The sequence below is a fragment of the Stegodyphus dumicola genome, chromosome 4, assembly GCF_044657685.1.
Source record: "Stegodyphus dumicola isolate Sdum_Otavi_A_Nest chromosome 4, ASM4465768v1".
Classification (NCBI taxonomy): domain Eukaryota; kingdom Metazoa; phylum Arthropoda; class Arachnida; order Araneae; family Eresidae; genus Stegodyphus; species Stegodyphus dumicola.
This window is the reverse complement of record NC_140771.1, coordinates 64,122,023-64,146,570: the sequence shown is the minus strand read 5'-3', so window position 1 is coordinate 64,146,570 and position 24,548 is coordinate 64,122,023. Positions and strand designations below refer to the sequence as shown.

The following is a 24,548-nucleotide window of genomic DNA, read 5'->3' as shown; positions in this document are numbered from 1 at the left end:
TTAGCACACTTCAGATTTTAAATTAATATTTATTTTGTATGCACAATTTTTACAATATCTAATAAACGAAATAGAGACTTGTAATCTCAATAAATGTCCCATTAATGGCGATAAATGACTTTTTGTAGCACCCTTAGAAAGAGGGGACAGGAAAACGTCGCGCAGTTCGTGGATTAGATAAGAAGGAGGTTTTCAATTAAATTTCGCGCAGTTCGTATTCTACCGAAGTCAGTGGAACTTCGACTTAAATACCGCTCTTCCTCATTTTCATTAACCGCGATTCTAAAAACACTTTCTGGTAGGAAATTGTAAGCTGAATTTAGGAGAGAGAGGAAAGTAGCTTTAACTAAAGATAACTGTTAAAAACTTAGGATAAACCTTACAACCTCCTTTTTAAAAGTTGCTGATAGAGTTATTTATTCAGATGGGTAACATTATGTGATAAACGCCCATTGGCTTGCTCTGCTTAAAAATCTGATCACTAATTACTGTGAAATAATTTCAGAACATTGATCAGCAGTGAGGTATAATTAGATTTTTAGTCATTTGTGATTATCTTAAATTTGCCTTTTAGTATTTTCATGCGTGTGTCTTTAAAATGTAATCATGAATTTAGGGAAATGTGAAGTTATTGAAACCAAATTTGGTCATGCAGTTCTAGTTTCGAAAGCAGATCGTAAATATTAAAAAGAAATTAAAAAATGACATTAAACGCTGGATTATCCAAAAATGCAAGGGGGGAAAATCATGTTTACATTCCTATTATAGACTAACATGGAGATAAAAAAATATATTAAGTGGGGGAAAAATCACGGTTACATTCCTGTTATGGACTAAGATGGAGATGAATAAATATATTAAGTGGGAGAAAATATCATGTTTACATTACTATTATAGCTGAGATAAACAAATACATTAAGTGGTGGAAAAATTATGTTTACATTCTATTATAGACTAAGATGGAGATAAAGAAATGTATTAAATGGTCGAAAAATCATGTTTTAACTCCTATTATAGACTAAGATAGACAAAGAGAAACATAGTAAGTGGGGCAAAAAAGGATTTATGACGAAATTACTGCCATTCAGTAAATTAAGAGTGACATGGTCACCGGTTTGAGATCAGATTTCGTTACAGAAATCTCTAAACCTGAGTTTTAAACTGCATTCCTGTGCTTTGGAAACTTCAGAAAAACTATAAGAAACACTAAAAATTTATCATATATATTTGTAGTTGTAGAATTATTATTTTTTTAATTAACTAATTACTTATAATTTCACTTTTACTATCCCTTCTTCTTTCCGTTTCCTCACCAGAATGCAAATCAGAAAGTATTTAAGCCGTAGGACAGAGACAGAGCAATTGTAAGACAGAGCAAGTTTCTGCCTCTCGAGGCCACGTTACTAGATTTCGCCAGCTCTGATAAAATGGTGAGTGATTCTTCAGCTTTGTGTTATTGCTGCGGACATTTAAAGTGTTGCTCCGGTGAGAAGTTTTGATCCAATTTCGCGTCAGATTAATTGTATAGCCCTTGACTATTAAGTTCAACTTTTGAAACTGACTTTTCAAGACTCTGTAGTTACTTCGGATCAAGCGATAATTCTATCCAAGTCTGTTAGGAATTTGATATTATTTTATGCTACATTACTGAAAGATTGTCCTTGATATTTATTTGTTGCGATGTCATATGCCTGGACAACAAAAAACTGTCTACTTTTGAGAACGAAGGTGTTTGGTTTGATTTTTCAGACTGTAGCAAAGCACGCGAGGATTTTCTGTCTAAGCAGAGGGATGTCTTCGTAGAGGACTTTCTAAGGAAAACAGGCTCGAATCCACTTTACACGAAAACGAACATGCGGCTAGTCCGTTCGCCGGGATTTGAACCCTGGTCGAATTACCCTTGTTCAGAGACTTTGTTGCTCGACCGTTGAATGAAATCTGTCGGAGCAGTGCCTTCATATGGTAAGACATTGCACCGACGATCCTTATTCTGTGTTACAAAGGAGAATAACACGAAAGCCTTAGCATCAGCGAATTATGAGGGTTTAGCTGTTTCACCCGCTTGGTTATAGATTAGCAATTTGTATTTTATTACAAAGAAAAGTTCTGAATATATTTGTTATATTGAAATAATGAAATATTTCAATTCGGAACATTAGCAGTTAACAGTTTTAGACATACTTCTGTAATAATAGATTGCGTTTGAATGCAAAATTTAGCTTAAAGTATTTCTTTTGTAACAGCGAAAACTGCGAGAATCGTAACAAGAATTTAACCCCAAAAAAGATATGTCTTTAAAACATTTTAAGCCAAAAAAAAAACTCATGTCTAGTTTTCCCTTGCATTATCACTACTGAGGCGCTAATGAAAGATCATTATATAACGTCAGAATAATTCTGAATCATATCAGGATAGCTTAAGCATGGTTTTCATGACCGGGCCCCATTTTTGAGTTAGAAGTTTTGTGCTTCTAGCCAAAAAAGGCTTATGAAATGCCTAAAGTTTATTTTATGTGCTTCGACTGTCATGCATCATTCGCAGTTTATCGTGATAAGGAATATTTTGCGGAATATTATCTTTAGATCAGCTCTTAAAAATGCGCAAATAATCGCGTGTTAGCTGAAAAGATAAACGCTCATCAAAATATACCGCAGAATTTGCAGATTTTCAAGGCTGTTCTGTCGTGAAGAGTTCATTGTTAAAAGTGCTGCAGCAAAATTTCTGTCCGCTCCTTCTTCAGACAGGTTGGTATGTATTCTAAGATTTCCTAAGATTTTTTTGCGAGATGTTTTGATATCTAGAATTTTAACTGCTTTCATATTCAACATGTTTTAAGTCAATTATTCTTATTTTATATTTAATGCAATTGTGATTGTTATTTAAAAATTTAACCTGTCAAGAACTAAAATTAATTTTAAGGAAGTAAAACGCTGCGTTAAAAATTTTTTGTAGATTAATCTCTATCACTAAATAATAAAGGACTTTGTATATATGTATGTAAATATATACGTATGTTCCTCGCATTGTGGAAAAGTAACGGCCGCTAAATTTTAAACACACGCAATCCTCCACCGAAATGTGCGCCAGGAAACCCAAAATTTGAACGTCGAATTTGTGTTTGATTTATTTCGTATTTTGAGAAAATTTAATGAACTTCTGATTAAAATTCAGCGATTTAAAAGCAATCTGTACGTATCAGTAAAGCATAAGAAATTTATTAGTCCAAAGGGGCTTTTTTCCTGAAGGACTATTGCTTTCATTTTGCGATTTTGAGTTGAAAACTTTAAAACGCTGTATGACTTTTCAAACCGTTGTCACCAAATACAGTCGCCCTGTATTATATTTGAAGAAATTAAATAATGAATAATCTCCATAAATGTATGTATGTTTCTTTCATTGTGATAAAACGACGGTACCTAGAGCCATCCAATTTGAAATTTCGGATTTGTTTTATTATCGATTTCATAGTTTGTAAAACTTTAACGAATTTTTGATTAACAAACTCAACGATTTAAAAGCGAGCAATGGCAACACGCTACGGGGGGGGGGCGAAACCTTTTTATCTACAGCGCGCGGAACTGTGTATCGGAAATTCTAAAGATATGCTCATTTTAAAATTATTTTGAGACATTGCTGTTGAACTGAATTTTATGGTTTAAGTGCAAAGAACATGAAATTTAATAAATAAGGGTAACACTCAAAACGTTAATTTTTTTTTAAACGCCCCTTTGGGCGTAATGTAAAATAAAGCAGCGTAATGCATAATAAAGCAGTTAGAAAGTGTGCTTAAAAAACGACAGAACAAATTAGACATAAAATTAAGGCCATGAGCTGCTAAATTTTAAAAATGAATTCAAATTAGTATAGAATTTAAACCCTAACAAAAGCAGCTTAAATATTTAAAAGTATCCTATCATTTTCCTGAAACATGTTTTAAAAATGAAATACATAAGAAAAGGCAAGTGATAAACTAAATACCTTACTACTAGATAAATGGGAAAATTAGAGTATTAAAAATTTTCTTAATCTCCTCTGTTTAAAGCTTCAAAGAGAACTTATCAAAGGAAAAGTATTTTGAAGTTTTAAACCAAATTAATCAACTAGAAAACGTTAACATGTTTTGTTGTAATGAATTCACTGAGACTTTAAATTAAAGTTATAATTATTGAATTACTTAGCGGCCAACACCTTCATTTGATGCTCACGGTAAAATTACTAAGCCAGCTTAATTTATGTTTAAATTATGTAGTCCTGGACTACCATTCCAGGTTTAAACTTGAATGTGACTGTTCTTTTAGTTGCATCACCACGAGATGTGGCTGATATTGTTAACACAAGAAAGTGTATTTATGGTCTAAATTCTGTTCAAATGAAATAGATTATTAAAACCTTTCCGCGAGTTTTGTATTTACTTCAGACATAGCGATAATTCCTTTATATCTGTTAGAGGTTTTGAGTTAAGTGTAAATCTGTTAGCTAAAATGTACCATGCCTAACCGAGTTTACCCATTTGCCCACCAATATTCATTCGGGATTCAATTTCTGGCAAATGAATTGGTTGCATGGAACTTTCGTTATGTTTCTCGTATATATAACATGAATAATAGCTGGCTTGCATCAGAAAATCCGAAGGCATCTTTCTTTAAGACATCTTTCTTTAAGACAAACAGCTCTGCTATACTTACTGAAATTAGTTAACTAACCAATCAACCATGAACGAATATATCAGTGTATTCAGAATAGAATATATGTAACAAAAAAAACAAAAAAAAAAAAAAAAGAATTTTGAAGCTAATTCATGTGAAATAGTTTTTCCCAAATTTATTGTATTTATGAATTAACTTTTCAAGGGCTAATTTCTCTTTTTAGGTTTCATAAAATCTTCCAGCGGATCCCAGAGAATAGATAAGTCTTTGCTGTCTGCCTCCATGACGAGTCTGTGTAGCGATGCATCTTCTTCAGTATCATCTCGACGTAGACAGCAGAAAGATGATACATCTTGGGAAAGGTAATTCATCTTTCCCAAAGTCTCCAAGAAGTTGAATGGTGAAATTTCATGCGATCTCTAGTCTATATGTTCAGTTCCTCGAACAGTTCACGAATAAAACTATTAAATTTGATATTTGTACCCTCTGCAGCACGACAGACGTCATATCAGCGTTCATCTTGGCAAATACTCTGGCAAAAATATCTGACGTAACATTTGAAGTTGTTTCTGTGATTCTGTCCTTCAGGGCCAAGATCATTAGTTCTTTCACGTTAGGCTTCCTTCTGACGACGGTTTTGTTGCCATAAATCTTTGTGGTTTAAGGCATAAAAGTCATTAAGTCCATTCGCACCTGTGTAGCAGGGTTTAAGCCATAGCCCATCAGGGAAGGGAAAGTTGCACACGCTTAAATGTGCCACTGAACGAAACCATCGACAGATGTTTGCTTCGCTGCGACTGGTGGTTCTTATATCGACTTGACGTAAAGTTGAAATGTTAGAACTTTTAGACCAAATCCTTAAAATAGTTGCAGTGCTGTAAAAGAAGAAGTCTAGTAGAGTAAGGTAAAACCCTTTTACAGGCCATTCAATAAATCCATGTTCTGACCTTTCACAGTCCTAGAAATCGACGATTTAACTTTTCTCGTATATGATTCTAAAAAGTGATGTAGACAAGTACGAATTTTATCAGCTATTGGTGTATATAATAAAACATATACACGCTGAATTAAATAAAAATATTTTCAGTCCATTTCATCATACTTTGCGATTGACATGCTGATTCCATCATTGATTTCCAGATGAATCATTGATGAATTGGCAGAACTGGATCTCTTCCCTGAACACCGGTAAACTTCATTCTGAGAAGCTTTCTGAAAAGTCATATTTACAATGAAAGAACTAATAATCTTGACCACCTGAAGGAGAAAATCACATAATTATCTGCAAAAGTTGCACTAGTCATCCTTATTGCTAGATGGAGTATGAACCGAAGGTGTTCACTGTGACTTTTGTTGTACTGTGAATGTTATACACTGAAACTCATTGATTTCGTTCATGCTGTTTTTGAGTAACGAATTAAATAAAATCTCTTTCAATCAGTATAATATATGATACTATATGTTTCATTAAGACCTTACAAAATCTAGTTATACATTTTCGAATATTTAATTAAAGGCACCAAATTTGGATTTTTATAAATTTTGTTCAGTTTTTTTACTATAACTTATCTACTTTGTGAAAATCTGTCTACTAGTGAAATGTTCTTAAGAAGAGGTTTACGTTTCATTGTGAGCTAACATTTTGTAATTTTGAACAACAGGATGAAAGATGAATTTCAAAAAAGGAAAGAAAAAGGTTCTGTCTTCAGTGCCTCTCCCTGGGACAGAGAAGAAAAGGAAAAGGTAATAAAATTTCAAATTTATTTAGCACATTCAAAACATTTTTAGTCTAAAAATTAACTACCTACCTGTGTTCATAATTATGAATAATTTAGAAATTATGCGTCATGAAATTTGCCAGAAATTTAGTAGAGGGTCATAAGGATTTTTTGGAAGCAGGAGATGTAGAAAATGAGCAATGCCCTCGCCAGGACTCGAGCCATGAACCTCTCGATTTCGCGTCGAGCGTGCTGACCACTACACTACGAAGGCATGCTAAGAAGGCGAGAGAAATACCTTATATTCTATCCCTTTAAAAGGGCGGTTTTAGGGGACTCAATCGCCAAATCCTGGTGGTGGAGAATCATCATCCACCACTTTTTTTTAGTTAGAGTGCCCCTGTAGAGACATTAGGTTATTTTTAAAATAGGAGTGATGAAAAATGAGCAACGCCCTCGCCGAGGACTCGAACCACAGACCTCTCGAATTCGCATCGAGCGTGCTGACCACTACACTACGAAGGCATGCTAAGAAGGCGGGAGAAATACCTTATAAGGGATACTACATAATTTCTGTATTGCAGAATTCTCAGTTCACTTATCTTCAGTCTCAAATACAATGTCTGAACATCTACAAAATATTTTCTCCTAACGCATGTAGTGTGCTTACAATTTTATCATATACCTGCTAGGATGCCCAATCTTAGTGCAGCCTAGAGCACATTCTAGAATGCCAATGGAGAGTCGGGCACATTTATTTTTTCAAAGTAAATTTGTAGGTTGGCATAGTCAAAAAAATATTCCAAAAATATTATTTGTATAGAAATGATTGATTGTATTCTTTTGTAAAGTAAATAATTACAAAATAATACAGGTAAAAGTTTACAAATACTTTGGCTTACAATTCGTTGGTATAAAAATTCTTTATGAAAAATGTAGCTCTTAAATTCAATGTTATATTTAGCATTGCATTTCACTAGTCATTTCTTCATAATTAGGAGACTATGACGACATTCCTGCTCGTAAGCGATCATCAAGATCTGTACTTCGATTTTGTAATATTGTTTAAACACTAATTCACACAAGTATATGGAACCAAAAGAAGATTTTTGCTTATACACTCTTAGACAAAAAAAAAAAAAAAAAAAAAAAAAAAGACGCACCAAGAAGGAGTTATCCGAATGGGACGAAAATCGGTAGAAATGATGTATACAGTGTGTTTACAGTTTCAGTGACAGTTCAGTTACAGTCCCCCTTTCTATGAGCCGTCTATAAATGGTCCTTGGGGTCACTGAACACTAGTTCCACGTACAATCGATGATAATGATGCATCTGGGGCAGTAAATGCCGCTCTGACGATTGCTCGGTCTTCACGTTCTGTCGTTTCTCTAGGCCTACCGCTTCTTTCTTGACGCTGTGTGCGGCCATTCTTCACCCATTTCTGCCAACATCGTCTAATAGTGGCATCGCTCCTGCTCAAATGTCGAGCTATTCGCCGATAAGACCAACCGGCTTCTTTGATCCCATCTACACGACCTCTCTCAAATTCTGACATCTGCGCATATCGTTCGCGCACCTGTATGCGAGGCATAGTTACTGTGTACCAGAGTACACGGAATAAAATTCGTGAAGAATTTATGACCTGGAATCGTAATTTTTCCTTTTAAATATCCTGCCAGTTGCACAGATCAGATGCGCTGTAGCAACAACCGTTCATTCATTGGCAGCCAAAATGTAAAATTTTGCATTTTTCGTCGAAACCTGTATGCATATCAATTTGTGTCCAATTTGCTTTATATTTTCTCGGTGCGTTGTGTATGATGCTCTTTTCAAGAATGGAAATTTGTGTCTGTCAAATATATTCCAGAAATTCTTATCCGATGCAACGGATTTTAGGACTATGTAAATTTTAAAATCCAAAATTTCTAGCTCTAGTTCTTTCTTTCTTGCTTGTATAAATTCTGCAACGTATGCTGTTATCTCTGCTCATTTACTTGGCAAGTAAAACGATTGATGAGAAAGGGGACCATCGGCTCGATAATATTGAACAATTGTTGAAATCATTTTTCAGTCTTTGAAGTTATAAAGTTCTAGTTAATTTATGTGTATTTTCTTCCCCCTTCTAGCATGCCTTCATGATGTAAAGATAGCACACTCGAAGGGTATTCGAGAGGTCCAGGTTCGAGCCCCTACGAGGGCACTGCACATTTTTCACATTTCCTGCTTAAAATAACCTAATGTCTTTGGCTACTAGAACTTTTGTGAAAAGTCTAGAGCCTATTTGCTGGTCTTCTTACAACTATATAGGACCGTTCCCACAGAGGTTTATCTGAGCTAACGGAGTTAGTTCCATGTGTTGACTAGCTCCGCTGTGCCTGCTGTTCAGATTTTTCAACTTGCTGCCCTATGGGAGAGAACAGGTTTTGGAGATGGGTCGGCTACGTTAATTGTGTTTGTTAGCTCAGATAAACCCCAGTGGAAACGGCCCTTAAGAATGAGTCCAAATATGGGTTGAAATATCCTTTTATTAACTCACAGAAATAATACAGTCAGCCCCTGCTCGGACTGACACGAAAGCCTCGACTTGGGCTTTAACTTGAGATCGAAAATAAAAAAGTTAACTAACTTAGATGACCCGTAAGTAAACCTCCTCGGCGAATACTAACAGGCACGTAAGACTACGGCCGAACGTAGTAAGATTAAAGCACTTTTTGGAAGCAGGCAAGACGAAAAATTAGCAACGCCTTCGCCGGGAATCGAACCGCGGACCTCTGGAATGCGCGGCCAGCGTGCAGACCACCACACCACGAAGGTATGCCAAGAAGACGGGAGAAATAACTTATAACATTAAATGTATGTAATAATCTATGTAGTCGAATAACTAGCTAAGCAATATGTATTACATTACATATCACATCTATTATTCGCACTTAAATATTAAACTTAACGGTTTTCGTATTAAAGCATTTTATTTATTTTTGCTGGTTTCGATACCCATACGAATATTTTAATTGTTGGAATGATCAGTGTTTGCTTTCACTCTACACTCTTTAACACTGAAATTGCAGTATTAAAATGGAAAAGTAATGGAAATTTTGAATTTTCAATCACAAAGGATTGATAAACAAATTAATCATATGCAAATGATCAAAAATCGTACACAAAGTATTCAAATTATCTCAACTTACTCAGTATGAAAATGGCCCTTCATGCACAGATATACTCCCATTTACACGTCTAGGTATGCATGAAATCATTAATCATTTTCTAAGGACTAGTTTGCCACGCTGCACTTTGGCACATAAAGCATTAAGATTGGCTGATTTTTCTTTTGGGAGTGCTGACAAATGATACTGCCGTAGATTTACTCAACAGAAGATAAATCCAGAAATGTAGCAGGCCACAGTGGTACGTCAGGTCAATACAGCCAGTTCCCAGTAGTACGACAAAATTATAGGCCTGTATCATATAGTTAAATATCTTCTGGAACACTCTTTATGAATGGTCGTACCATAGGCTGTACAACCAAATCAACATGGCGAGACTTGTCATTGTTAGTGTTCCAGATCGAAAGCCTAAAAAAACCTGCCTACTATATATCATGAGACCCCACATCATTATTCCAAAAAAAGGACCAATATAACATTCTTTTGTAAAGGCTTGTTAATCATACGGTCCACCAGGCAAATTTTCAACCATCGCTTCCAAGATAGAAGCAAGATTCATCGCTTAAGAGGATAGTCTGGCTTCCATTCTGCCTAGATGTACACAAGATAGTCTTTGAAAACCAAGGTTTAAGCTCAGTGGAACACTGGATTGGCTGTCAGCCTTCTTTCCCATTGTCATGTAAGTGCCTCGAATGCACAACGTTAAATAGAGTCTAACATATCGGCTTAAATGAGTAGTGATCTACCAGAATGTAAAATTAACATCTGTGAGTCCAAGGATTCTGTCCTCTTCCGTTTGTAGTAAGTGGCATGTTGCTGAATTCGAGTATCGCACTCTTTCAAATCACAAGACTTTAATACGATTCTTGAAGCCTCGTACAGCAGGGGAAAGGAAATGCATTTAATAAGGTTTTTATATAATTAAATCCCTCCTGGGTGTCGCTGAATAAAAGTAGACCTTAAAAATTTGATCATTTGTCTTTCTTAGCTGCACTTACAATCCTGTACAATGTTCATAACCTTGCGGCTTTTCTTTCTAATACGGCTGTTTCAATGTGGAACAATGCAGTGTGTGAAATTGTTTGGTTACTTCAGTTAGTTACGAATTACTTTAAACGCTGATATTTTAACTACGTACAATTTAAATGTAACAATATCTTCACTTATTTCAGAAAAATTAAAAATAAACTTTATTTTCTTTATCATTTAGTTGCAGCGTGAACAGCTGTTGGATGCGCGACGGGCACGTGATCAAGAAATCGCTTACCTGGAATCCATAACAGACCGCAGCGAAAAACAAGAGGAATGGCTACGAATCTTACGTTTAGAGCGAGAATTTCAGCGAAGGGCGGAGCAGGAATTGCAAGACGATGACGATGAAGATGACGAAGAAACCGAAGGCACGCAAATCTCTGATGCTATTTGTGAAAAGGTTAGAATAATTCTTCAAAAATTACCTATTTTTTCCCAGTCAGTTTTTCCCCACTCTTTCTTCTCAATGTTTTATTCTTATTCGAAGTCAAAATCCTGCATGCATCGTTTTCTTTAACTTCAGAAATAAATAAAAGAAAATAGAATCATAGTGGGATCCTCATACTGAGCTTCCAGTATAACGTTTGAAATGATGCTTACAATAGGGGGTTACTAATCGTTGAGCAGCGCGATCGCATATTTAGATTTCATATGGGGGGGGGAAACTACTGCCTTTGACCACCATCTGCAGTGATACTATTGGATTCTGCTGAATTCAGCATTCTAAATTTTATTATTGCTTGTTAGTTGCACTGTTACTTTTTCTCGTGCAAAATTATTTGACTAATATATGTATATCTAGTCGCTATTATTAGCACTTACAAACGCTCCCTTCCTTACAAACGAATTGCAAACGAACAGTGAATTTGTTCATAAAATTTTACTAGGTGCGCTAGGCATATCTCCTAACGATTTTCGTGAGATACAGCTATAAAAACTATAAAATAAACAATTAAAAGTACTAAAACTAATAGTACAATTTAAGTTTTAAATACAGTATATCATAAATAAATAAAGAATTACTTTAGTATACAGTATCTACCTTGGATTGTCATCTTTGAGCCAATTCTGCATGGGTTTATGATGAGGCTGGTGATCATTACGTGGAGGATTGTTATCTTATATGGAATCAATTTTCAACTGGTCCTGTGAAGACTGGCAGACGAGTAAAGGGGATACTTAAGATGAGAGGTTAAAGGAGTTGGTATATTAGGTGGGCTAACAATATCGATTTCTGAAGTATATCTCAGAAGAAAATAAGTGTCTAAACTTGTGAAAACAGATTTTCTTTTTAAACAGTAAATACATAGTAAGTCAATAAGATGATAGCACTGGATGGCATTATGCACAGCAGATTTTTAATAAACTTTTCAGAATTTGAGTCTTGGCCTACCAAAAATCCCTGATAGTCGTAAACAAACAAAACATATTGCGGGAAAAAAGGGGGAACAATTCTATATCTCCCGTCCTACTGGGCCGATTGACGAAATCCAAATTGCGTTTTTCATGTCTCGAAAGCCCGACTTAGGATATATATTACATTTATTACATTTATATATAACATTGTTCTAACATAGGTATTTTAACACAAAATCAGACTTTTTCTAAAATGACATGCCAGTTTGCTTCCATATTTCGATTTTACGACTCAATTTATGCCTGAATATTAAATTTTTAAAATTTGGTGCGACATTTACGGAGAAATTCACAAATTTATCTTGGCGCATTTTTTTTTCAGTTTGCGCCAAGAATCATTTACTTGGCAAACTTCTTAATTTATAGCAATTTGCTTTCATTTTTTTTCATTGTAAAAATGCAAAAAAAGTCATCGTTCATCCTTTCAAATAATTTTAACAAACCACATTTGGCATTATTATTGCTAAAAAAAAAAAAAAAAAAAAAAAAAAAAATGCCAAATTTCAAAACGCGCCAATATGTAAATTCATGTATATCTTAGAAAATTTTGAATAAAAACTCTAATTTTTTGCAAGTGTGCCTAGAAATACATCTACTTTAAGATGATGTTAAAAATTTTATAGGAATTTTACAAGAAGTTTTTCGAAAAACTTATAAAAAATATTTAAAAATACAAATTTTAAAAATAAATTTTAAAATAAAATTTGCGAATTATATTAAGCCTAAATTTCGAATTCTGGAAGAAGGAATCAAGCATGTTTAATAAAAAAATAGAGATATGAATAAATATATATCAAATTCAATTGCCATTGAGGAGCTAAAATTTTGAGACCTTTTTTAAAAGACTACTCTCGCAATTTTTACACTTTGTCATAATTTGAGTCGTATAATCGACATATGGAAAAAAATTGGTATGTTATTTCGGAAAAAGTTCGATTTTGTGTCATAATACCTATGTTAGAACAAAGCTATATACAAATCTAATACATATTCTGAATCGCACTTTCGAAACATGAAAAACGTAAGGTGAATTTCGTCAATCAGCCCAGTAGAACGGGAGATATAGATTTTTTTTTTTTTCGCAGTGTGCAACACATTATTGATAACAATGAGACTAGGGATTTGCGCCTTTTTGAATAACTGCAATAAAGATGAAAATAAAATTTAGTAAAATCATAAATTACAATAGTGATGTAAATAAACCTATTTTATATAGTCTTTATAAAAAATGTTATGCATCTGATTTTATATCCAAACAGGTTTCAAAGCGGCTGTGTCTCTGAGGAACTATTGTATTCGTTTTGCGATTTTGCGTCGAATCACTCTGAATGTCCGTTTCACTTTTCAAACTGTTGCCACCAAATATTATCGCCCTGTATTATATTTGAAGAAATTAAATAATGAAGAATCTGCATAAATGTATGTATGTTTCTCGCATTGTGATAAAACAACGGTATCTAGAACCATCTAATTTTGAGTGACGTAATCCTACTGCGAATATGGGCATCTGGAAGCCCAAATTTGGAATTTGTTTTATTATCGATTTCATAATTTGTAAAACTTTAACGAATTTTTGATTAACAATCTCAAAGATTTCAAAGGGAGCAATGGCAATGTTGTACAGAAAAAGCATTTTTATCTCGAGCTGTGTATCGGAAATTCTAAAGATATGCTCAATTTAAAATTATTTTTCGATATTGCTCTTGCACTGAGTTTTCTGGTTTAAGTGCGAAGAACATGATATTTAATAAATAAAGGTAACACACAAAATGTTGAAAAAAAAAAACGCAGATTTTCTTCCTTCCTTTCTTTCTTCTTCTTTTTTTTTTTTTTTTTTTTTTTTTTTTTTTTTTTTTTTTTTCAGTGTACATATATTTTAATACTATTCATATTTACTTCTTTCACATCTCACCATGCATAATGGATGTTCCTTAAACAATTAAAATGCTGTAGTGTTTCGAAAAGTGCTGCAAAGTGAAATTATTTTCCTTTCGACTCCAAACAAATTTTCACTCTTTGAAAGCAGGTTTGTTCCTATCTGTGGAAGTTCGTAAGAAAGGGTATCGCGAAGCTCAATTTTGAATTTTGAATTTTTTGCATTTATTTCACATTTTGTGCGAATTCAAGAAATTTTTAATCAAAAAACTCAGCGATTAAAAGCTTTGTGTTTCCTTTCGGCAAAGCGTAAAGCATGTTGTCCTTCGAAACGCAAATAATATTTAATTTTTCTTTCAAATTTATTCTGTTATTAATTAACAAGCTAATTTATTTAAAAGCCATAAACACAGATCCATTTTAACTATTATCAGTTACTATACGACAAGCATGCTGAAACAATCAGCAACAAAGCCTTCAGGCTATAACGGTGAAGACAGCTTCACGGCGAGGCATCAGAGCACAGCTCTCGACTCGGAACGCTACGTACTCTCGAGACTCTTCATGCTACAACTCGCGATGCACTCGATGATAACCTCAACGATGCACCTTTTCGATGCATCATCCCGAAAGTAGACTGACGATAAAACTCGATGATGCACTCGCTTAGACTCGCGATACTTCGATGACCAATTCGATAGACTACAAGACACTCAATAGACTCGCGATCGACTCTATAGACTACGAGACACTGACTGACGATCAACTCACTCGACTGACTCTGACTGTTACTCCACTTGCAGGCAGGGTTTATATAGCTTTTGAACTGCCTTCGAGAACATTCTGCTGCAAACCGGTAAGAAGTCGTTCTAGAAGGTTCTCCATCCGTCTGTGGCATATCGCCGATTTTGTCACAAAATGGGCGATTTGTCGCCAAATTTGGTAACTCTGTCCTTTTCCATTTTCTGGGAACCCTAAACCCACCTTGTGGAGAAGCTATCTTACCGCGGCTGGACATTTCCTAACAATATATACAGATAGATATACTCTAAAGAATACTTATCAATGAAGCAATAAGAATTAATAAAGAAAGGAGACGAATCTGCGCATTAGCTCCTAGATTATAACATGATAATAAATCAAAAAGTAAAAGTCCTATCGAAGATTAAATAAAATTTCTGTTCCAAAAGTTTGAAGTTCTAACTTTGTGTCTCCGGGTAAAGGTTACCAAACTGAATAAACGCAAATTAAGGAAGCATTCAAAAAACGGAATTGTTAAAAGATAATTAAATTATTTTTAAAAATTATACTACACGAGACATGACAAACCTTTTTCCTATTTGATTTCATTTTGTGTAATTAGCTTGTTTTGCCTCTTTTTAGGTTTTTGTACTATTTAAGCATATGCATTTAATTTTTAGAAGTTCATTTTTGTATTTTTGTTTGCTTTGAGTACGAATGCATGTTGCGGTAAGATCTCAGCATTTGAGACTAATTCGAAATTCCTTTTAAAAATATTGTTTAGTAATTAAAACCGGTTTTAAGTCTCAAATGGTTCAGAGAGTTATTCAGTTTGGTAATCTTTACTCGGAGAGAGAAAGTTAGACCTTCAAATTTTTGGAACAGAATTTTTATTTAACTTCCGTTCCGACCTTTACTTTTTGATTCATTATCATATAGATAGATATAGATATATGTGCGATTAAAAAATATGTCAATCTCAATAAAACGTATGTAAATCTCAAAATTATAATTTAAGCTTAACTTTTCTGGACTGCGTCATTTCTAGATCAATCTATGTCACATGGTTTGCATAACGCTGATGACGTAGCTAATTCGAAACCTGAACTCAAAATTTAGAAAATTTAAACTTTCCCTTAATAAGCAACTTAAACCGAAACTTTCTCTTAATAGGCTGTCATACTGGATAACTGCGCTTTTTTGCTTTTACCTCTGTTCCCGTTAAGATCTGTGTGGCTGCTCTCTTCCTATCGTAACAGCGTCAAAATTATAAATATTCTTTAATGGGTACGATTACAGTGCTTTTTAGTAATTCACAATTTCTTAAATTAATAATTTTAGTAATTTTTAAGTAGTTTATGGATGCAAATGTCGATTGGAATAAAGATGAATATTTAACATACCTCGACTGCCAATTTTGCTGTTCATTGGTGATTCAACATTCTGCGTTCTACGCCGTACTACGTCTTTCCCATTACATATATGTATATACATATATATATAAAATTGAATTCTCTATTCGTAAAAAGCAAGTTAAAAGTTAATGAAATTTAATTGCAAACAAATAAATTATTAATTATTGCTGCGAACTAATCTACAATATCATTTAAATTCTGAGAGCATATGTAAATCAAGTGCAAGTATCAAAATCCATGAATAAATATATAATTCCAAAAAATTTTTTAATCTTAAAAAATTTATAAAAATGCATAAGTGAATAATTGTTGAGCAGGCAGGAGACAGACTTATCAAGAGGAAGTTGCCTCCAAACCTATCTCTTCAATTATTCAATTCATGTTTCGTTATCCATGTAGGCCCGTGTTTCCCAACGTGGGGCCCACGCCCCACATGGGGGCAATGCGTCTGTTAAGGGGGTCAATTCGAAAATGGACTCGTCCAGAGTGTAAGGGGACAAAGGACGTTCTAAATATGCTTCATGAAGTCAAAATTTTTCGAAATTTCATTTTTTATTCCCTAAAATAAAGAAAAATGTAAGTGATGTATACGTAAAAAAGTTTTTAAATTGCGGTGCATTTTAAATATTTTATAAAGAATTCTCGCTGTAGACGTGGACATTTAAATGCTTTTAAAGGCATTTAATTAACTGGCACTTTATGCTTTCCAGACGTTTCCCGCACATTTCAGCCAACGAATTTATTTTATTTTTTACCGTAGGAAAGGCAATCGGTATATTATTCTTCCTTGAATGGCAAAAGCAACTGCTTTCAGCTTTGTTTCTATTGATCTTATCTTTATTTCTTTCAGCCCTTAGTGAAATGAGGGGTGCAAGCAAGAAAAAAACGTTCGTCGGTATTCGGAGGGATATTTAAAATTTGGTTTCATACCCGGTCCATTAAACGGTCAACTTTTGTCTTTTATGCCAATAATGCCTGACCAACGAATCAATGAAACTAGGTCGTCTTGAGGCACATTTGAAGGCGAAACATAATGCTGATATTAATTCAGATTTGAATTTATTTTCACCCTTTAAGGAAAATTTTTGAAAAAAAGAGTAATATTAAAGTCTCTATTTACTGGTCATAATGCAACTGTTAATCGTGCTCTTGAGGCTATTTATCAAATTTCATTACTCATCGCTTAATCTGGGAAAAGCGGTACTATAGGGGAGGATTGAATTAAACCATCAATATCAGCATTTAAAACTGTTCTAGAAAAAGATGACAAAGACGTTAAATAACAATACTGTTAAGCTAGCCACTAAATAACAATACTGTTTGCAGAAGAAAGATTAAATGACGATATTGAAATACAGCTTGTTGAAAAGCTGAAAACTAGAAAAAGGGTTGCTTAAAATTGATAAAAGATGAGAATCCAGAAAAGCTTCTTGTGCATTGTGTTATTCACAGAGAAAACCTGGTAGCTAAAAACAATTCGCCTGTTCTAAATGAAGTACTAAATTCAGTTATAAAGTGTATCAATGCTATTAAAGCTAGGGCCAAATGTGAATCTCTTTTCAAGTTATTTTATGAAGAACAAAATGAAGAATATAGGAGACTTGTACTTCACACTGAAGTAAGAAGGCTGTCGAAAGGGAACTGCTTGGAAAAATTTATGAAACTATTTGATACTCTTAGTTATTTTATAAGGGACAAACCTTAAATGAAAAATCCGTCAACGGATGATAATAAGGCAATTGTGGGTTATTTAGCCGATATCTTTGGAAACTTAAATATATTAAATAAACAACTTCAAGAAGCAAATAAAACTTATGTTGATGCAAAAGTAAGATATATGGTTTCATTATCTTTGTTGAATTATGTCAGGCATATACTATTTACCACAAAAATTTGGAAAAGTCTCAGTGGCTCCAAAAATGTGACGTGACTACCGCTCTACTTGTTATTGATACCGCTATACTTGTTATTGTCGATCATCTGAAAATTTTATCGGCTGATTTAAAAGATTTTGTAACTTAAAACAAATCAGTTTCCCAACGTAGATGATGCAGCCAATGCTAGTAGATTTGGCTGATATTTCAAATATGCAGTAAAAAGAAGAACTCTCAGAAATGCAAAATGATGAGTCAATTAAAACTTTATTTAATATAAAAGGAGCGATGACATAGCTTTGTGAGGAAACCAGAATCAAATATCCAAATGCAACAAAATTTTCAAGAGAACTATTATTACCGTTTCCATCTTCATATTTTGCTGAATGCGGATTTAGTGCCATAAATGATTTGCTGCTAAAAAAAAATTCGATTGGATATAATGAAACCGGGAGACTTGAGACTCAAGTTATCTAAATTGGAGCCTGACGTAAAATTTCTTTGCAGCAAGTATCAAGCGCAAGGAACTTGCTAAATTTAAATAATACAAATTACTTGAATTACTGAAAAATTACTGAAAATGAAAAACTTTCACTAAAATGAGTTTTTTCTGGAATTTCAGTTCTCCATGTTTTTAAAGTTTTGCTCACAAAATTTCGTAGTCATTTCTTCCTAAAAGCTATCATTCAAGTTTCTTTCGTGAATATTTCAATTTTTAAATGTTAAAAATTATGTATATACTAGGGGGAGCATAAAAATTTTAGAGAGGATTAGGTGGGGCATAGCACAAAAAAGGTTGGGAAACACTGATGTAGGCAAAAGTAAAAGTAAATTTCAAAACCAAAAATAAAATCAAATGCCGTGAATTACTAAAAAGAAATTTAAACAAGTGGAATTTTGAGAAATTAGCAAGTAAATGACTAGAATTAAAATAAAGAAAGGTCAATTAAGAATAGAAAACCAAATTTTTTAAGAAACCAAAATAATTTAGAAACTTTTGCCTACAGAAAACTTTCCCGACACGAATTATGCATATAAATCAAAAAGAAACTATATACTATCTATAAAAATACATAAATAATAATACTACAACAATAAAATAAAAATAAAAATAAAAAGGCAAGTAAATAGTAAGTTTTAATTTAACTTACCAAATATATTTATATTTGGAGAGTGGAGCAGCATTTGCCAAACTAAGTAATGTTAAGTAGTGTGTGTATATGTATATATATAATATATGTATATATATATACGAAAGTAGCAAGACACCATGAATTAGAGAGACCTTAGTGGTCAAGAATTTTGCACATTGAGTTGCAAAATTTGTTTAAATTTTACAAGTAAGAGGAATGTTAAAAGCTAATGCTAAAAAATACATTTGATTCTATAGTTCCTTAGCAAAAATGCAAAATCATGTAACAACTAGAAACAATATTAAAGTAGTAAAAGCTATGTCATAAAAACTAAATGTAAAAATGACGAATCGAGATGACTTCAGAATTAAAAAGGGTGAATGTATAATTATATTATACATATATTGTTTAAATTTAAGATCATACAATTTGGATCAAAAAAATTGCAAAGAAAACCTAAAACTATAAGAAATAAATCACTTCTTTATGTTTGTATTACTATTATTCCTTATGTTATTCATCTTATGTTTTGTAATTATTTTTTAAGAACAAATTTACTTTAGAAATTAAAAGTTAACTTATGGGAAAAGTAATCGTAAAATGATAAAGTAAACCAAATTAGAAAAATGCCACCTTCTTATTTAAGAAAATTTTCCGCTTAAAAGCTGGTGGGGACGAGAAATTACTTCATTGTCTATATCTGCTTAAACTGAAAATTGAAAGCCAAAGTTTTAATTTTCTTTCTTTGGGAGGGGGGTTTCTCTTGTAAATTTCCCGTAATTTTGTTATTTACCGTAGGATAAATGAATTATAATGAAATACCTTTGTGCTGTAATCAACTGAATGTTGTATATAAAAAATATTTTAATAATTTTCCATTGAAATTCACTTTTGCCCTTTTTCTATTATTTAGATCGAAAGCTGTCAGGGAGATCAGCGACCGGTGAATTCTGATGAAAAAACTGGTCTAAAACTCCTGGATGAACTGGAAAAACCATCTAAGACTTCTACATCTTCAGAAAAATGTAACGGAGATCGAGAACAAAAGCCACAAAATCCCTCAGAAAAACACTTTATACCCTTAGATGTATCGATACCAGACAGAGATATACTAGAACCATCATCTGCACATCTAGGAAATAATATTCTACAAATATCTTTGGAGCATAATGCAGACCATAGCGGAAACAGACTTTCGAAGCCACCTGTTCCAGCACCTAGACCTAGCAAAGCATTCACTGCAGTTTCTCCACCTGTAAACTCGAAACCAAATACGAACATTTACAACCATAATACCAGCTCCGAATTCGCATCGGAAGCTGTGAATGGTTCCAGTTCAAACAACACAGCCGATAACATAAGCAGCTTAACGAAACTCGAAATTTCCGATTCGAGTGCCTACTTCTGTTCAAATGAAAATGCCAGTGAGAATGGTAGAGGAGATATTGTTCAAGAAAACTGGTTGATAGAAGTGAATTCTTTCGAACATTCAAACTTTACGGAGAGAGAAGATGTTCGTGGACCACAACAATCAACACAAAACATAAATTCAAGAGAAGAAACGCGTATTTATGAAAACATTAAACCAGTTGAATACAAACCTCCCAAAACTAATCCAAACGCCATAAAGAATGGGTTTGGATCTCATACCTTGCCCAGATCAACAAGTTGCGGCAGCACCCTTGTTTTACAAGATCCAGTGTCTTCAAGGAATAGTACCAGCCATTTTGAAAAGAAATTTCCATGTATGGGAGTGTCGAGCACTTTAACTAGAAAATTGAATGGACTCTCTGCTTGTGATAATGACACGCATCAAGCCTTGTTCTCATCTGGCAAAGCGAGAAATGGTTATGCAAAGGATATTCCAAGCGACTTAGTGGATAAATCCCCAGAATTCAAGAAGCTTTGGATATCACGACCCGAAAAATTAACATTTCAAGACAAGATTAGAAAGTTTTCTCTGCAGGCAGGTGAAGAGGATCTGCCTAGGGACAGAGTCAAGAATTCTAGAGCACAAAGAGAAATTGAAAATAAGTTTAGCGAAGGGCAAAAAAGAGCAATAGCTTCCACAGAAACATAAAGACGAAATTTTAACGAAATCCTTTTGTTTGACTTATTTGAAAAATAAGTGTAACAAAAGGTCTAATTTGTAATATATTTTCAGTACTTTTATTAAGAAAATTTTGTACTCTGCAAAATGTTAATTATTTGGATAATAGAATATTACATTAAGTTACTTAGAATTTCATTTAGATCAGTTATTGGTAATTATTGATTTTCATTTAAAAATAAATGTGTATTATATTTTTTGAAATATCAGCTATATTGTTATATGAATTCCTCAGAGAAGGTTTGATTTTCATGTAAAAAGTATAATGACTGAAAAACAGAATTGATATTTCTTAGAAAAGATCCTTGATATTTTTTGATTTGCTTATATCAGTATAATTTTTTTAATTCCTGTATAAAGTTGTTGCCAGTCTTTTTATTTTCAACATTTAAAAGCAATATAAAAGTATTTGTGTATAATGAATTAACAAAAACACTAATAATATATTGAGTTTATGTCTTTATAATATATAATATTTATATAATCGTCAGTATAGTTATTCCTCAATCACAGAGAATTTATTTTTAAATGTTGATTTGAGATAAGCTATATAGATCATTAAAATTTTAACGTAAATGTGTTTTAGATGTAATTTATTTTCAGGACGATAATTTTTAATAAGTTTAAAATGTAAATGTTTATAATTCATAATATTAATCTATTTGAATATCTACAGCACAGTTGTAGCTTATTATTAATTTAATTATTAATATGTAATATCCCCAAAACAACTTTTTAATTCGAATATTAAAATGTCTACTTAGTAAAGTCACATAAATTTCATACTTTACTAAGCTGATCATAATTCTGTCAGATAAAAACAAATACTGCAGGATATCGTGAAGAGGATTACATTGAAAATCTAAAGGTTACTTTATCACGTACAGATTTTGAGCTTAAATTCTTCACATAATTCAAATAAAATCATTAATTTTAATGAAAAAAAGGACTAATTGATTTTATATTCATGTTTTACAAATTATATATATTTTACAGACGACATTACTTTATGCAACATATTTTGATGTCTTAGTATCCATGAGCAAAGGGAAAATGGATATTACAGCATCAAAACAGCACTTTTATTTATCATTATTTAATTTTATCTGATATCATGAATTTGAATAAGTTACATTCAAGTAATCCCTTTTGAATATCCTCACTGAATGTGCATATTTTGCATTCTAGAATTTTCAATTTATAGCTACACAAAGATAAAAAAAAAACAAATTGAATGACATTTTTAACGGCAGATAGTATAGAATAGACTCAATATCTATGATCAACGCGCCTATACAAGAAATTGATCGCACTGATGCACCCGTTTTTAGAGCTTATGATTAGCCAAATTTAAAGTTAAAAAAATAAACTAAATTGCATTTTTCATTAAAACAGAATTAACTCTGTTATTCAAAAGGGCCAAGTAAAAGTACAGTCATGACAAAATAATCCAAATAAGTTAGCAAGGTTTGAACTGAAACAATAAACAATTTTTTCACAATAGACTTTAGTTAATTCGAATAGTCACAGCCAGTTTTTGTCCGTAGAAACAAACAGGAGTGCGAACAATGGTTAAACTTCACTCTTTTCAGTAATATCGGGAAAACTATTGCAATAAGCATGCAGAATAGAAAAGGATAAACTAATAAAGTAAAATAAAATAATAAGAGAATACTCAAGAAGCATTTAAAACAGGAAACAAATATTCTTATTAATACGGCAAACAAAAGCTGCTTAGTTTCATTTACTACAGTACAAAGAGCCAAAATACATTTTCTCTTCGCAATGAATTTTAGATTAATATAAATATAAACCTCTTTTTTGGTGAATGATTTTATTTTTTATTCAACATCGTTTTCTGTTTAAGGTGTTCAAGTATTTGATCTGCAACATTTTTAGATAATATCGCGCCGCAAACATGTAAGCACGTTTTGAACTTCGTGTGTCATCAGCGATGCAGTTTTTATTTTTATATTTTTTTACTTGTTTTCTCCTTCATTATCGCTAAAAGTTTTTTATTCTGCGCTTTATCACTTCTAATGATTTTTGCAAAAAATAGTTTAACCGAGATTCCAAATTTCTCATTAGAAAACCTTTCTGTTTATCTTACGCCCATCACCAACTTCTGTGCCATTAGTCGATGAGCAATATAGTAGAAGTCGACAAAGTAAGAAAATCAAATTAGTTTCCAATAAATTGTCAAATTAGTTTCTCTTAAAGAGTCTAAGAACGCATCCATTTTCATAGGCAGGTAGCTCTCGAGTTGCTTTCCTTTAATCAATCAACCTGTAACCTACGTGCTTGACCCGTAAATAAAAGGAAATCGATAGAATATACAAGCTTCCTTTCAAAATACAAGTAAACACACTTTCGAAACAAAATAACGCGTAATCTACGGATTTTTTCTAAAATCATCCCTCTTTTACCTCCTAGGAGGTGCTTAATAACTTCATGCTTAAAGCCCGAGAAGCCATATACGTTTAAAATATTATGTCTCTAACACTAGAAATAAGTAATTAAATGTCCAAAATAATTAAATGCTTTGAAGTTTACTAGGTAAGCATCACAAGAAATAATGCCCAACTGAACAATAATATGTCACAAATTACAGCCGTAAAGCAAGTCATTGAAATTTTTCGGTGGATTTTCCGATTAATGCGTTTAGAAAATAATTTCGTTCTACTTTAACTGACTTAAAAGACTGATTTTGCAACTAAATGCCATATCTTAAATTGGTTATTCAAATTACTCATTTTTATTACTGTCCTATGAAAAATAAAATAAGTATTATGAAGTATACATTAGCAAAATTTATCTTATCAAATAAATGAAAAGCTAAGCCATTTCAATATAATTTTTCATACTTGATATACTTTGTAGAATATTATAGAAGCATACAGATGTTCCGTACATTTTAATGCAGATTTACGAAAGATCCAGCTTTGAGTATGTATCTATTTCCATTATTAAATACATAATGCATAGTCTTTAAGTAAATGATTTTTGCTCTAATTTAGTTCATATTTGTATCTTTTATATGCAATGTAAATATTTTAAGTTTCTGCATAATTGTATGTTTTTAATTTATACATCTTGTGCTGATAAGTACTAGATGAAATCTGTGATGGAAATGGAATTTGAAATAAAACCTTCATATGTAAGTTTTAACAGAAATGTCTTTTGTTTCAATTTAAAAAGATTATATAATAATATTTCTTATACTCAACATCAAAATCATTAAAAAAAGAGAGTTAATAAACTTGAATTTAGTCATGTAAAGTATAATTTAAGAATTATGAGAATTTATTGCTTTGATCATAAACAAATAATAATGTGTGAAACCCCCATAAGACGATAACTTACAATTCTAGATGATTTTTATCTTGTCTAGAGATGATCGCCATATAGAAGTAATGTTCAG

General features: G+C 32.7%; 1 protein-coding gene across 6 annotated transcripts in view; it reads left to right on the top strand.

The window, feature by feature from the left end:
- The window catches only part of LOC118199544 (uncharacterized), a 123,325-nt gene extending 99,024 nt beyond the window's left edge, over positions 1-24,301 (top strand). For all 6 annotated transcript variants that reach the window (XM_085815029.1, XM_035371434.2, XM_035371431.2 and 3 more), the window contains 4 exons: positions 4,870-5,008; positions 6,308-6,389; positions 10,742-10,963; positions 19,931-24,301. In XM_085815029.1, coding sequence (XP_085671155.1) covers positions 4,870-5,008; positions 6,308-6,389; positions 10,742-10,963; positions 19,931-21,097 — 1,610 coding nt within the window. In that variant the 3' untranslated portion in view covers positions 21,098-24,301. The remainder of the gene's footprint in view (positions 1-4,869; positions 5,009-6,307; positions 6,390-10,741; positions 10,964-19,930) is intronic.
- The last annotated feature ends 247 nt before the right edge of the window (positions 24,302-24,548 follow it).